The following is a 15000-nucleotide window of genomic DNA, read 5'->3' as shown; positions in this document are numbered from 1 at the left end:
ACACATGTCCTATGCAGCCCGACTGAAAAACTCGGCTGTACTCAGTGGCATTTTACTCAAGTGATCTCTGCTGACTTACAAAGCCATGTCCAACTCAGAATTGATGGACATGCTCCCCCTAAAGAAATCCAAGTCACTGGTCTAGTGAGCTAAACCTACAACAATAAAAGAACATGCTGGAGGATAGATTCCTCACAGAGACTCCCCATGTTTGGAACAAAATTCCAAATTACATAGGCAGAGCCCTACCCAACACTCAAGAGAAACCTTGGAGTGGATGGGTAAAAAAAAACACCCCTGGGATCACTTCATTGGCTCTGCTTGACAGAGGATCAGTTAATTAATCAATGGGCTGGCAAAGCCGACACACTGGCTGCTTAAAATGCCCTCTGGGTAACTTATTGATAGGTAGGGACTACTATCAATGCAAAAATGGAGATAACAGTTGGGTTTAAAGCCCATTTTTGGGCTTTAACTTTTGTACAAATTTGTGAAAAATCAGTATGGTCTCAAAGCCTCTTTCCTGATACTGAAATATTCAGTTTTAAGTTTGTCTTTTACCCCAAAGGGACTGGTTTTCTCCCCTTTTTATAAAGCTGCCTGAGGAGAAAATTCCTTTCACTTTGGAAATGGGGGGGTGTTAATACTAAAGTAGGTTTTGTATCAGTATCACCTGTAATGCTCCTGCACCAAACACCCCGGAGTCCAAAGCAATCTTATGGGGAAAAAAAGAAAAAGGAAAATTTGGGGGGGTGGGATTTCCCATTCCCTTTGGGGGTTTTCTTTTAAAAGATTTTTTTTTTTTTTGGGGGGGGGGGGAACAAAAAAAAATTAAATTTTAAAAAAATATTTATATAAATTTTAAATAATAAAATTTAAAAAAAACCCAAAAAAAAAATTTTAAAAAATCCAAACACAACCCCCCCTTTTTTAAACCAAAATTAAAAATTTAAATACACTTTTAAAACACTATTTTTAAAATATTTTAAAAATTTTTTAAAAAAAATCAATTATAATTTATTAAAAATTTATTAAAAAATATATATTAATTAAATTAAAAATAATTTTAATCATAAAAATTTTTAAAATTTTAAATTAATATTTTAAACCCTTAATATAAATTTTTCAATATAATTTTTTTAAACACTCTCATTATAATTTTTAAAAAATCTTATTTAAATTAAAATTTAAAATAATAATTTTTATATCACTTTTTTTAAAAAAAATCAAAGTTTATAAAAATCAATTTATTATAAAAATTTAAAAAAATAAATAATAATTTTACAATACATTTAAATATTAAAAAATTTTTTATTTTTTTAATTTTTTTTTTAAGATTTTTATTTTTAAATCTCATTTTAAAACACTACATTTTTTTTTTAAATTTTAACAAATTTTTTTTTTTTTTTTTTTAAAATTTTTTATTAAACAATTCTTTTTTTATTATTTTTTCCCCCAAATTTTTTTATTTATTCCTATTTATTACCTCAACAATTTTTTATTATTATTTTTTATTTATATATTTATAAATTTTTTTTTTATTTTAAAATTTTTTTTTTAATTATATTTTTTTTTTTTTTTTTTTTTTTTATCCCCTTTTTTTTTCAAAATTTTTTATATATTTAAAAAATTTTTTTATTTTTTTTTGATTTTTTTTTTTTTTTTTTATATTTAAAAAAATTTTTTTAATTTTTTTTTTCAATCCCCCATAAATTTTTTTTTTATTTTTTTTTTTTTTTTTTTTCCCATCCATTTTTTTTTCTTTTTTTTTTTTTAAAAAAAAAAAACCCCCCCCTTTTTAATAAATTTTTTTTTTCTTTAGTTTTTTTTTCCTTCTTTTCTTTTCTTTTTCTTTCCTTTTGTTTCCTTTTTTTTTAAAAATTTTTTTTTTTTTTAAATTTTTTGTCTTCTCATTTTTGGTTGCCAGGGAAAATCATAAACAAAGACATTGGTAATCTCCAAACTCTGGACCCTACACAGTTTGGATTTGTAAAAGGCAGATCATGTCTCCTAAACCTGATTGACTTCTTTGAAGCAGTCACCAAAGCCATAGATCAGGGTAAAATGGTTCACACAGCTTATCTAGATCTCACCAAGGCTTTCAACACCATCCCTCACTCTGGAATTATAGATAAGCTCACTAAACTAGATATAAATCCCTATGTCACAAGATGGGTTGCCAACTGGCTTACGGACAGAACCCACACTGTGAAAGTAGCGGATTCCAAATCCAACATCAGACCAGTGACAAGTAGAGTACCACAGGGTTCAGTCCTGGGTCCTCTCCTGTTTGTTATCTACTTCTCTGAAGTGCAGGGCAACACAGAAGGTCTTTGGCTAACAAAGTTTGCAGATGACTGCAAACTAGGAGCCATAATTGAAACTCCTAACGATGTGGACAAACTACAAAAGGGCCTCAATGAGACAGATACCTGGTGTCAAAGCCATGGCCTGAAGCTCAATGCCAAGAAGTGTACTGTCATCCCCTTTGGTAAAAACTCTGTACCCATGAACTACCACATAGCTGGTAGTCTACTTAATGCCGAAAATGTGATGAGACCTTGGGACACAGGTGGACAGTAGCAGTGGCGGCTGGTGACTTCAAATCAAAGGTGGGCTGCAGGGGACAGCTGAATGGGAGGGGGTCAATGGGAAGGGGTGTGGCCATCTAAAAAGGGGAGGGGCTATGCTCAAAACCACAAAAACTGTAACTTTAATTAAATATGCTATCCTGTGTGCCAAACCGTCATTATGCAAGTCCAATCAAGACAAAATGAAGTGTAGAAGAAAAAAATAATATTTTAATGCATTGGCTGCATGACAGCTTACTTAATATCTAGATGGAAACAAAAAGGTTGTGAGGCATGAAAAAATAATTACTCTTTAAATACATCACTGGAATGCCAGTCAAAATCAAGTATAAGAAAAACAAGCAGCATTCTACTCAAACCACTTCTTGCACTGCAGTTCTAATTATAATTTATATTCAGCTTTATTAAAGTACCAAGTAACATGCTGAAAGTAGAAATCTCTGATGCCCCCACTTGTAAAAATGTTCCTTATCCAAAAAAGACCTGCTGCCTGACAACTATCTACTTGTTTCATGGGGAAAACATGATCAAAGTAAAAAATGAAAAGCAAACAAGAAAGAAGCTCAAGATACATTGCTTAAAAGGATTACTGTACAGGTTATGGACCACACGATTGGCATGCTGTTTAGTTTACGGGTAAAGCCTGCAGAGATGACTGGAAGTCTCCAGTGTAATTAGCTTCTTAAAATAATGTAATCCTGTCCTTTATTACTAATACTGTCATATGCATTTCAATACCCAAGGCTTATACATTATCTAGCTAAGTATTCTCTACATGGCAACAACAGAAAGGCTTTCGATGTTGGCAATTCTTTAACAGTATGCTTATTAAAGGAAGCTTACTTGCATCTTACAATCTCAGCCAAGCGTACCTGATTGTCATTAAAGTATTGCTACTTAAACACAAAGCAACAGTCACTTTGAGTAATAAGCATAAATCAACAGTACAAAAAATATGACAGAAACCAGACCATTTTGCAAAAATCAAGGACAGATGAAAAGCCACTCTAGTACTTGTGCCTACCTTGGATGGAGGGGATACTCGCACATTTACACTGCATAACTACTCCTTGCCTTGCTTCGACACATCCAGAGTCACTCCCCTATGTCACAATTTGAAATGTCTCTGGTTGACTGTGATGACCCTAACAAATTTGTCATACCTCTCAACCTCAGAGCAAGAAATCTGGACAAAGCCATACAAAGAAGTGGGACAAAGGCCCAAAAATAAGGACAATTTTTTAAATATTGCTCTTATAAACTTAGAAAGATAATATAATAGGCTTGCATTAGTATGAATTTTCTGAATGGTATGAAATCTGAAACTCAAATGTCTGTCATTATTTTCTAACTTCAGTCTTTAATGATTTGTCACTAATTTGACAAAAAAAATAACACAATTTTATGAAAAATGGACCAAAAATGTGATGTAATAATATAAAATAGCCACACAATACAACTGGGAACCTGTCAAAGAAGGGACACTTTAATATGAGTACTGCTAACTTGATCAACTGACAAAATAAAAGAATCTACATGCATTTCTGAAATAAAAGTAATCTATAACTCTGATTATTACAGTTATTTCTTAATTGTAAACCCTCCATGTTTTCTTCCAAAATTGCTATTTTGCAGAGGGATTATTAGGGGAAGAGCAACATTTTGAGCCAAAATCAGGGACAGTTGAGAGGTTTGGCTATGCCTAATTCTATAAAGCAATTTATTTGCATGTACCTCTCAACCTGTTAATGCAATAAATCTGGACAAGGCCAAATATATTGGGGGGACATAATAACAGTACTAAAAATTGTTCTTGTATAAACTGAGACAGTTGATAGAACAGGTCTTATTTTAGCATGCATTTTTCTGAAGGTTATGAAGTCAAACTCAGTGTGTCATTATTTAGTGACTTAATTCCTAAATGATTTGCCAGAAAACCACTAATTTTATGAGGAACAAACCAAAAATAAGAAGCAAAAATCTATTCATTCTTTGAAAATCTGGACAGTTGGGAGGTGTAGTTCAGCTAGGGCTAAGTTTGCCACCCTTCCCCCTCACAAAATCATGGTCGAATGGAGCCTCCCCCTGCAGCCATTCCAATGATTCATTACTTGGCTATTTCACTCCATTTACCATAAACACTAATGTGCATACTGATTTACTTCTATGATGATTTGGACTTCATTTGAAAGTTTTATTTTGCATTTTACAGCACAAACACTAAGACATCTGCTAAACAAACTTAGCATTAAAACTTCTCTGCCCTTGAAACTTACATTCATTGAAACAGCATTGAAACCCACATTCAAAGAAAATACATTTTACCAGTGGCAGATAAAGATTAATTCTGGGCTGTTTTCAAATCATAGGCCCCTTGCATATGAAACATACATGTGCTCTTTGATACACCTTCCTATTGTTTTGAACATTTTTCCAGTAAACAATGAAACAACCACGCATGCACCAATAATGACAAAACTGCCCAATTCAGAACATTTCCATCATAAAAGTCTACTCAAACTTCTACAGTCCACCATTATCAGTAAATATGCACAATTCTGCAGTCCACCATTATCAGTAAATATGCACAATCTCTGAAGTAAAAAAGTCATCTAAATAATTCCACATTAAATAAATCTGTAACTAATGAAGAGGTTGCTGCTAGCAAACACCTTTATATTTCATAGTTTCATCGAAAAATTAAAGTGTCTGATGCCCGAGGAATAAATTGCCTATATTACATTAAAAATAAGCTAGTCATATTGCAATAGGAAATGGATGGCAGACTGATAACAGGCTCATAGTTAGCATCTTAACTTTTTCAGTATGGCAGCATTCACCCCTTGTGGGAGTAGAACCAACAACATTCTGCATCAAAAGCAAGTACACAACCTGTTGTGCTATTAACAATGCAAGCTGACTTCGCATAAGCAGCACTAAACTTCCCTTCCCCTGCAGCTATCAGCTCCTTGTAAAATCTACACAATACTCAACTGCATCTCAACTTCGCAGCACAAGAAATCTAGAAAAAGATAAATTTATGGGGGGGGGGTCAAAAACCAGGGACACATTGCTTGTATAATATTGGAAAGTTGCTAGAATAAAATGCTGTTACCACCATACATTTTACTGCCAAGGCCCCAGTGCAAAACAGTCAGAGCAACATACCACTACAACAAATCAGCTGCTTTGTGAAAGAGAGGAAGACTGAAACTTAAATGGCTATCATTTAATGAATTCAGTTCTCACCATAGCTGTCAACCTCTTAGCATAAAACACCTGGACAAACCCAGTAATGAGGGAATACAGCCCTCAGACATATTCAGTGAATTCAGTTCTTGCTATAGTTGTCAACCTTAGCACAAAAAACCTGGACAGAGCCAATAATGGGGTAATACAGTCCAAAAATAAGGACAAATTTCAAATATTCATCTTATAAACTTACAAAATTGCTAGAATAAAAGGTTGTGTGACTATGTATTTTCTGAAGAATATGAAGTCTGAAATTCAAATGTCTGTGAATTTTACTTCTGACGGAACAAAGATAATTTTAAGCAGAGGCCCAGGAGAAATACTGCAGACACATGTCTTTGTAAAATGGCAGGACACCAGAGCAAATCCACACAAACACAGGGATGAGATGCAGACTCCACACAGAAGGCACCCCAACCAAGAATCAAACCAGAAAACCTATAGCTGTGAGGCAACAATGCTACCACTGCACCATCAAATATCAAGCATTGCAACATTTAGAAACCACAGATATTATGAGGAACAGATTAGATCAAATACGAGGAAAAAATCTGCAATTTTTTTTTATAAATGGTGGTGGGTAGGGAATTCAGGTCCTTAACACCTTCATACAAGGTACAGGGTTCAAGCCTGGGTACCTCTACACACCACCATTTGTTCTCTCTAGCCACCAGTATATAATAACTGGGGCATCACACACACCACCTCCTTATGTCAGCATATGTGAAGCTTAGAACATCTTACAGATGCACAAGTAAAAGTATGTCATTTTCATCATGCAAAATAGCTAGGGACCCTATCTTATTAAAGTCGCTAGTGACACGATACCAAAATGTAGCTATAGTAACCACATTTCTGAATACAAATCCCTGACATAAGCATACTGCTTTTCTGGGAGAAACAAATCTCTCTAGGGCTAGCAGTGAACATGTATTATCACACATCTAGCTAAGGCTATTATAATTTTAAAATCCAAATGTAAACTGCTTTACAAGCCCAACGTGCTATCAGGTACAAAATGTTCATTATGTATGCATTTTTAGGGGATTTACTATCTTTCAGTGGGCTGGTAAACGCTCCTTCACACACACCACCTCCTACCAGCCCAAACGCTCCTTCATACACACAATCAGCGACCACCTCCTACCAGCCCAAACGCTCCTTCACACACTCCTACCAGCCAAAGTGAACAACTAGATCAGCGACCACGAGAACACCAGCGATCAGCTCCTTCAGCCCAAATGAGAACACCAGCAAAGTGATTAGCGACCCGGTACTCACCAGCCACTTCAGCCCAAACGTGACCCGGTACTCATCAGCCCAAACAAGAACACCAGCGAAGCGACCCGGTACTCACCAGCCCAAGTAAGCAATCAGCTCCTTTAGCACACACGAAGCAATCTACACATACCCTTTGCGATCAGCGACCCGGTACTCACCAGCCCAAGTAAGTGATCAGCTCCTTCAGCACACACACCTTTGCTCCTGGCTGAAGCCCGTGCACTGTCTCACAAGTCCTGCGAGAGCAGCTCAGTCCTCGCATTGGCTCTGACTGTGGCTGAAGCAGTCTGGAGCTCCTCTTTGTGGTGCGGTCGTCACCGCACAGAATCTTGGTATCTCACAGCAATGATTGCTGGGTACCTGTTTGTCCTTATCTGGACTGCTGGTAAGGCAGTCAGGATCAGTGCTTGTGAATTTTGTGTTTAAGTTTAACAGATATTGTTTTGCTTTTGTCTAGGTGGGAGGGCTGCAGTCCGATAGGATGAGCCGCCCCTGGTCTGGACTAGTGCACATGCACGAAGACCACGATTTTTTTAAAAAAATGTTTCCTGTTTATTTCTTTTTATTTCTTTGTTTTAAAGTTGAGGGGGCTGCAGTCCGGCAGTCCAATAGCACGGGCCGCCCTTGGACAGTAGTCTCTCCTTTGATAATCACATCGCCACAGTGGTCAGGAAATCCTTCTACGTGGCTGATCTCATCACAAAAGGATTCTCATCCAGAAAAAAAAGAGGTCATTGTTCCCCCTCTACTCATCACTCATTAGACCCATTATAGAGTACAACGCCCCTTTTGGTATGTACCTCACAAGACATCTACAACAACTGGAAAGACCACAGAAATACCTCACAAAGACGATTACTGGCCTCAAACATATGCCCTATGCAGACCGTCTCAAAAAACTACAGCTTTACTCCATCGCATACTCAGGGGCGATCTCTGCCTAACATACAAAGCTATGTCAAACCCAGAGCTGTTGGACATGCTCCACTTAAAGAAATCCCAATCCCTCCGAGCTACACGCTCTAGGGACCTTAACCTTGTCACCACAATAAACAGAACATGCTGGAGGGATAGATTCCTGTCCCACAGACTTCCCATACTCTGGAACAGACTACCTATCTATGTCAAACAGAGCTCCTCATTAGCACTCTTCAAGAAAAATCTTGATGATTGGATGGGAAATGGGAAATTCACCCCGGGGATCACTTCTGTGGCTCTGCACGACAGGGGCACATGAAAATAATTTTCTTGGGTGGCGAAAGCCAGGGTACATTTTTTGGCTAGGCTTGTATGGGCCCTAGGGCAGATAGCCTAGTACCTACCTATGAACCTATATATACACATATACATACATATATACATATCTATATACACACACCATAAGTACTAAATAGCATTAACCTTAAAATGACAATTGCTTGTATACACATACAAGCTAACTCGGGAGAATATTTCCATTTTCATCTCCACTGTTACTGTAGTATTGCTGACATTCTGCACAACTTTCAATCAGGCTGCCATTTGAACTTCAAATAGGTTATAATAAAAATCACAAAATGCTCATCAAAGAAATCATAATGCTACTGCACAAAATGTGTGGTCCTGTTATACTACAAACGCAACAACAGAACTACAAAAAGTAAAACAAGGCAAATCCGAGATGGCAGCAGAAAATTTTCACAACCACGTGGAGGTACATCAGCTAGTCGCGTACGTCAAGCTACCCGGCTTCAAAAGAGACGCCATGGTAACGGAGAACTACATGATGAAAGGAGGCCAAGTGCCTGCTCCGAACAAGAAGGGGATAAAGAATCATTGTGCACCAAGAACACTAAGCTTTCATTCAACTAACTTCCGGAAATGTAACTGGACCTTTGGATCAAAGTCGAGAGTACGTACGCACGTATAGTTCATAGCCAGTAAACCTGTAAACAAATTCAGACTTGTAAAACCCTACTGGATACTGATGTAGTTTGTCACTTGAGTGTTAGACACTCATTAAAGCTATGCCAGATAAAGTGAACACCAACAGCATGCTGCAGAGGGGGATAATATTTGCCCCCACTGCACACAATTATTTTTTTTTTATTCTGATTTTGTTTGTTAACGGGGAACTTCTCAAACACGACACAAGACAACTTCAAAAAGAGAAAAGCTATATAAACTATAAATACAACAATGTGTACAGTGCAGAGAAGCTGAACTAAGACAGTATAAAGATAGTTTGTAATTTCCCAGAACACGTTGACAGCACTAAAATCTCCACAACGTAGATCCATTTGCACGTCAACAGCCAGACATGTCAAACACTAAGGCAGCCCACTTTTTTGCTGCCTTAGCCCTACATTGCCAGCAAACAGCCGAGCCCAGCCCACTCACGTGTGCCCGGTATGTTGCTATTCTCCAAGTCCATTACTGAAAACTGTCTGTAGCAGGCCGAATCGGGCTGTTTCAGTGTAGAAGCAGAATGTGTCTGACAGACGTCCTTCGAAGATGTCAACCACCATCACTGTGGCCATATAAACCATCACTGAGGTCAATCACAACAAATGAAGGTGACCGAATATGTAACACAGTCTTACCTGATGATATCGCTCCATAGAAAGCTCTGCTCGGAAATCTAGCCAAACACCGCCAAGAGGAGCCTTTTACCAAAAGCAACGACATCTTTTCCACAACTGGAAAAAAGCCTAAGTTTTGCTAAATTCTTGAGATGATGGGTTGTCTCATATTCGAATTCACACCCTAAAGACACGAGCCGTTTCTCTTTTCCTTTCCGGCCGAGCACCAACATCGCAATGTACTATTTGGTCCGCCTCGTTTATTTTCGTCATATACACGTTTTGTATCCACTCCGCCTCTATCCTCGCCTGACTGGCTTTAGTCACCGAGTAAGTTTACTCTAATGCTTGAATTTTCTGCGTTTTCTAAAGTTTAACATGGTTGCTGACCGATTACACTAAAATTAAGAATTCGTTTTTATTTAACAAAAAGTTTATTACTCAGCATTTTTACAATACATTAGAATAATCCACAATTAACAGCACGCCGAAACAACGATATAAACAAATTATATTTTACATTAAACAGGATATAAAGTAAGCTGTACGAATATATCCCATCTGACACCGACCAGAAAACACTAATTTGTATCCCACCAAGAATCGGCAGCTTTACTATCGCACATTTAAGTATCATCATATATTTTTATACTGGTTGAAGGAATGCATTACGTAGTGGTTAAAAAAGTGAACACAACATAACCCATTGCTGTTAGATGGTATACTGAACACAACGTTCCACCTTGTCCTGGTTGCATCACTCATTAGGAATTGTAATTCCCTTAAAGACACAGTACTATTGAGTATTAGGTAATTACTAATAATTGCAGTTACTGTTATCCCACACAAGGTACCTTTAGGTATTTCTTTAAAGCAGAATCACAATGAAAAAACGAAATGTGTGTGTGATGGATAGTGACAATTTCTGCTACATAAATTTAAGGAGTATTTAAGGGCCGGGTTGAGAATATAGCTGAGTTTATTATTCTTTTCAAAGTAACAACTCTAATTCGGTGATGAAATGTAAGAAATACAATCCCTGTGATTTAAAGAGGTTAACATGGGCTAAGATTGTATGTGTTGCATTCACATATTTTTAATATTTTTGGAGCTTATCTCCCCGGGCCTCCACTGAAAATGGACATATATCCAGCTGGACTAGTCCGGTCAACAAATGTAAAATAAAATAAATAAATAAAATAAAATAATATTGAAGCTAGAATTAGTCTTTGATGTTAATCTGCTTTCCCAACGCACTGACTTGTCTCAATAAAACACTGTATGCAGTAGAAAAATGACATAGCAAAACTCCAGAAAAACATGAACTTTTACAAAAGAATACAAGCCGAAAGACAACAACAACAGTGTAGAAATACATTCAAAATCAAATACTGATAAAACATAAGAAGTGTAACATGAAATATTGCCTTTCTTTGTGGCACTCAAGATAACTAATTTGTAAATAGATAGAAAAAGAACTGTGAATTTTTTTTCATCTAAAAACTAAGTTTGAAAGCCTTGCTTTTATTCAGCCTCCATGCTACACTTATTATGAGGTGTGAATGCCATTGTTTAAGACCCATAGTTGGAATAATTTATCTAACCTAATTACTTAGCCACTCTGAGTGGTCTTCATGATGAAACAGATGATGAAACAAATGTAGAAAAGAAAGGCAAAAGACAAGTGATTGGTGCCAGAGCCATGGAGTGAAACTAAATGCATAAAAATGTATAATTACTCCTTTTGGGAAAGCAAATATCCCAGCTAATTACAGTACAGACAGCAATCCCTTAAGAGTTGAATTAGTGGCACATTATCTGGGCACTCAGGTTGATAGTAATCTGAACTTCGGCAATCATGTGTTCACAGTGGTGAGAAAGTCCTCCTCTGTGGCACAACTCATATGTAAGAGCATGGTATCCAGATCAAAGGAAATTATAAGTCCATTGTGCTTGGGCCTCATCAAACCAATAGTTGAGTACACTGCACCCTTTTGCATGTACCTCACTAGACATCTGCAACAGCTGGAGCGACCCCAGAGGTTTCTCACTGAGAAGATACAGGGTATGAAAAACAAGTCGTACGTGGAAAGACTGAAAGCCCTAGCACTGTATTCTGTCTTTTACAGACTACTAAGGGGTGATCTGTGTCTGGCCTACAGGGCAGTCTCCAATCCGGCCCTGATGGAAATGGTACACATTCGTAAATCAAGTTTCATGAGGGTCACTTGTTTCAGGGGAGCTTAACCTAACCTCTGACATAAACAAATACATCTCTCAGAGAGCACCCCTTCTCTAGAACAAGTTTCTCGTTCACGTGAAGCAAAACCCTTCCCTGACCCTCTTCAAGCAACCTAGATCAATGGATGGATAATTGGAAATTTACTCCTGGGGTAGCACCCATGGTTCTCATGGACAGAGGCAGTCGGTATTAGATACCACACCATAGGCTCATACCTATGTGAACTTCATTCACCTAGTTATTGAAAACTGGGAAACTCTGATTAAATATGTTTCAGCCTGTAAGGGCTCTTGGGCTGTTAGCCTAGTAATCTCCTATAAACCTATAAACTGAAATAAGTTTAGACATAAAACAAATGGAAAAATTATTAAATTATGTGTTTTCTGTATGTGCTGAGTTCTAGGGAAGGAAAATCATGTTTTGGAAAGAAAACCTGGACATTTGGATGGAATTTTCCTTTAAAACAAATTACCTACTTCTAAGTGATACATTGGCAATTGGCAAGCTTCAAATCTCCACCCAACCCAATTAACTCCACTGAAAACACAGAAATTTAAGCCACCACACTATGCCAGCATGTAAACAGCTGCATAGACGCAGCTGTATCCTATAAGAACAAGTACAGAGCAAACTTCAGAAACAAACCCACATGGTAGAACCATAATATCAACAAGGTTTTTAATAAAAGGAAAATAATTTTGACCAAAAGTAAACAGTAATTCCCAGAATGTTTGGGCCTTTGTCACTGAGCTAAAGAAACAACTTAGGAGCTTAATAGAATCCAACAAAGGCAAGTTTGAGGCGAAAATATCTACCCAAGCCAAAGACAATCACAAGCCATTTTTTAGTTATTTTCATAATCTCTAAAGCACAATGCAGTAATGCAATGAGCTGAATGTGAACAATATTACCTATACTGAGGCTGAAGATATAGCTAACCTGCTGGCCAGTTCATGAATCTCTAACTCTACCCTCCATTTATCCCTCAAGATATACCTGACACTGGCTCACCTTCAGCTATCACACAAGACCAAGTCTTAAAAGTGCTATCAAAAGCTAAAAATACTACATTGATTGGTCCTGACAATATCCCTGAATGCATCTTAAATAGCGTGAAGTACGATTTCGCCACAAGCCTAACAACACCATTCAATCTCAGCCTCCATACAGGTTTTTGTATCATGTAAATGGAGAACTGCTGTAGTCATTCCCCTGCATAAGGAAGGTCCTTCCACAAACCCAGGCAATTACAGACTTATAAGTCTGACCAGCCTCATATGCAAAGCCATGGAAAGACTTATCATGGAATTAATGAATCGGGACAAAGGGAACCTCCATATACTAGATCCTCCTCAGTTTGAATTTGTCAGGAGCCAGGAACAGGTCATGCTTACTCATCCTGGTAGATTGTTTTTGCAAAGGTTACCAAAGCAATGGGTAAAGGCAAAACAGTACACGCAATATATAGCAACCTAGCCAAAGCTTTTGACACAATTCCCCAGTCAGGCATAGTAGAAAAGCTAAATACCCTGGGAATAAACCCCTATGTCACAATCTGGATTGCCAACTGGCTCACAGATAGGATGCAGATAATCAAAATAAGGGAAGTTTCCTCCACAAAGAGACCAGTCACCAGTGGGGTCCCCCAGGGTTCTGTGCCGAGACCTTTCTTGTTTGGCACCTACTTTTCTGAAATAAAAGCCAATACCAAAGAGCTCTGTCTGACTAAGTTTGCAGATTATTACAAGCTATGAGCAGTCACTGAATCCCCAAAATTACATAGCCATCCTGCAGGAAGGTTTTTCTCAAATAAATAACTGATATCAAAAGCATGGTCTGAAACATAATGCCAAAAATGCGTTATTGTATACTTTGGTAAGTCATCTACCCCAGGGAATTACCACACTGACAATATGCCCCTAAGTGCTGACACAGTTGTTTGGGATTTCGGAACTTATGTGAACAGTAACCTAACGTTTGACCAACATGTCTCTGTTGTAAGAAAGTCCTTCTATATTTCAAAACATAAACAAAAGGATTGTGTCTAGATCTAGATATATCATTGCCCCCCCCTTTACTCAGCCCTCATTAGGCCAGTCATTGAATATAATGCTTCCTTTGGCATGTATCTGTCCATACACATGCAACAGCTGAAACACCCACAGAGATGCCCTACTAAAAGGCTACAAGACCTAAACAATGTGTCCTACATGAACTGACTCAAAGCCCCGTCACTGTACTCTGTATTCTACAGCCTGCTAAGTGGTGACCTGTGTCTGACATACAAGGCATTTTCCGACCCATTACTGATGGACTTCTTGCACATCAGCAGAACAGATGACATCAGAAACACTTGGTCAAGGGATGTAAATCTCTTTTGCAACATCAACAGAATAGTTTGGAGGGGCAGGTATATTTTGCAGAGGATAATGCTGCTATCAAACAGACTCCCCATCCACATAAAACAAAGTTCATCCTGTCCATTTTCAATTGCAACGTAGCTCTATGGATGCGAAACAGAAAATTTACCCCAGGACTGCCTCCTGTACTGCTAATGGGCAGATGCAACTCCTAAATGCTTTATCCCATGCATTGAGTCCCCTCAAATTATTTATGGCATGATCCCAGTTATTCTCATTATGGGGAATCGGGTCCTTAACTCGGGGCCTGAGAAGAAAAGCACCTTAGAGAAAAGATTTACAAAGTTTAGAGGAAGCCAAAGAAGACATGTTTATCCCAACATGAAAATTAGAAATGGCGACTAGTTAGATTTTCACCATTGAGGAACTAGCGCCCTGATGAAAAATGCTAGCTAAAAAATGTAAAACCGCTGAAAGCAGTGCAGTGAAAGGATCCAAGGACCTCTGAATGGCCCATATAGAAAAACATTTCCATTTACTGCAATAAACTTTTCTGGTGGACGATTTATGAGCCGCCACCAGAATGGACTTGACAGGGGATGACAGACTTGGAGTCCTAAGAATCATGGGAACCGGAGCAGCCAAGCAGTGAGTTTCAGACTGTCCAGGTCTGGATGAAGGATCCCCGAGGGATGTGAAAGCAGATCCAGAAC

The 15000-nt window shown here is 37.8% G+C and overlaps 1 protein-coding gene across 1 annotated transcript in view; it reads right to left on the bottom strand.

Annotated features, from left to right (window-relative positions):
* Positions 1 to 10236, bottom strand: part of LETM1 (leucine zipper and EF-hand containing transmembrane protein 1) — a 1101007-nt gene extending 1090771 nt beyond the window's left edge. Inside the window, exon 1 of the mRNA XM_044062295.1 lies at positions 9707 to 10236. Within this exon, the coding sequence (XP_043918230.1) occupies positions 9707 to 9791 (85 nt within the window). The 5' untranslated portion in view covers positions 9792 to 10236. The remainder of the gene's footprint in view (positions 1 to 9706) is intronic.
* Between the last annotated feature and the right edge of the window lie 4764 nt (positions 10237 to 15000).

Source organism: Protopterus annectens, chromosome 2.part1, assembly GCF_019279795.1.
Source record: "Protopterus annectens isolate FY-2018-M chromosome 2.part1, PAN1.0, whole genome shotgun sequence".
NCBI classification, from domain to species: Eukaryota; Metazoa; Chordata; order Ceratodontiformes; family Protopteridae; genus Protopterus; species Protopterus annectens.
Note: the sequence above shows the minus strand (reverse complement) of the source record. Positions and strands in the feature narration are given on the sequence as shown.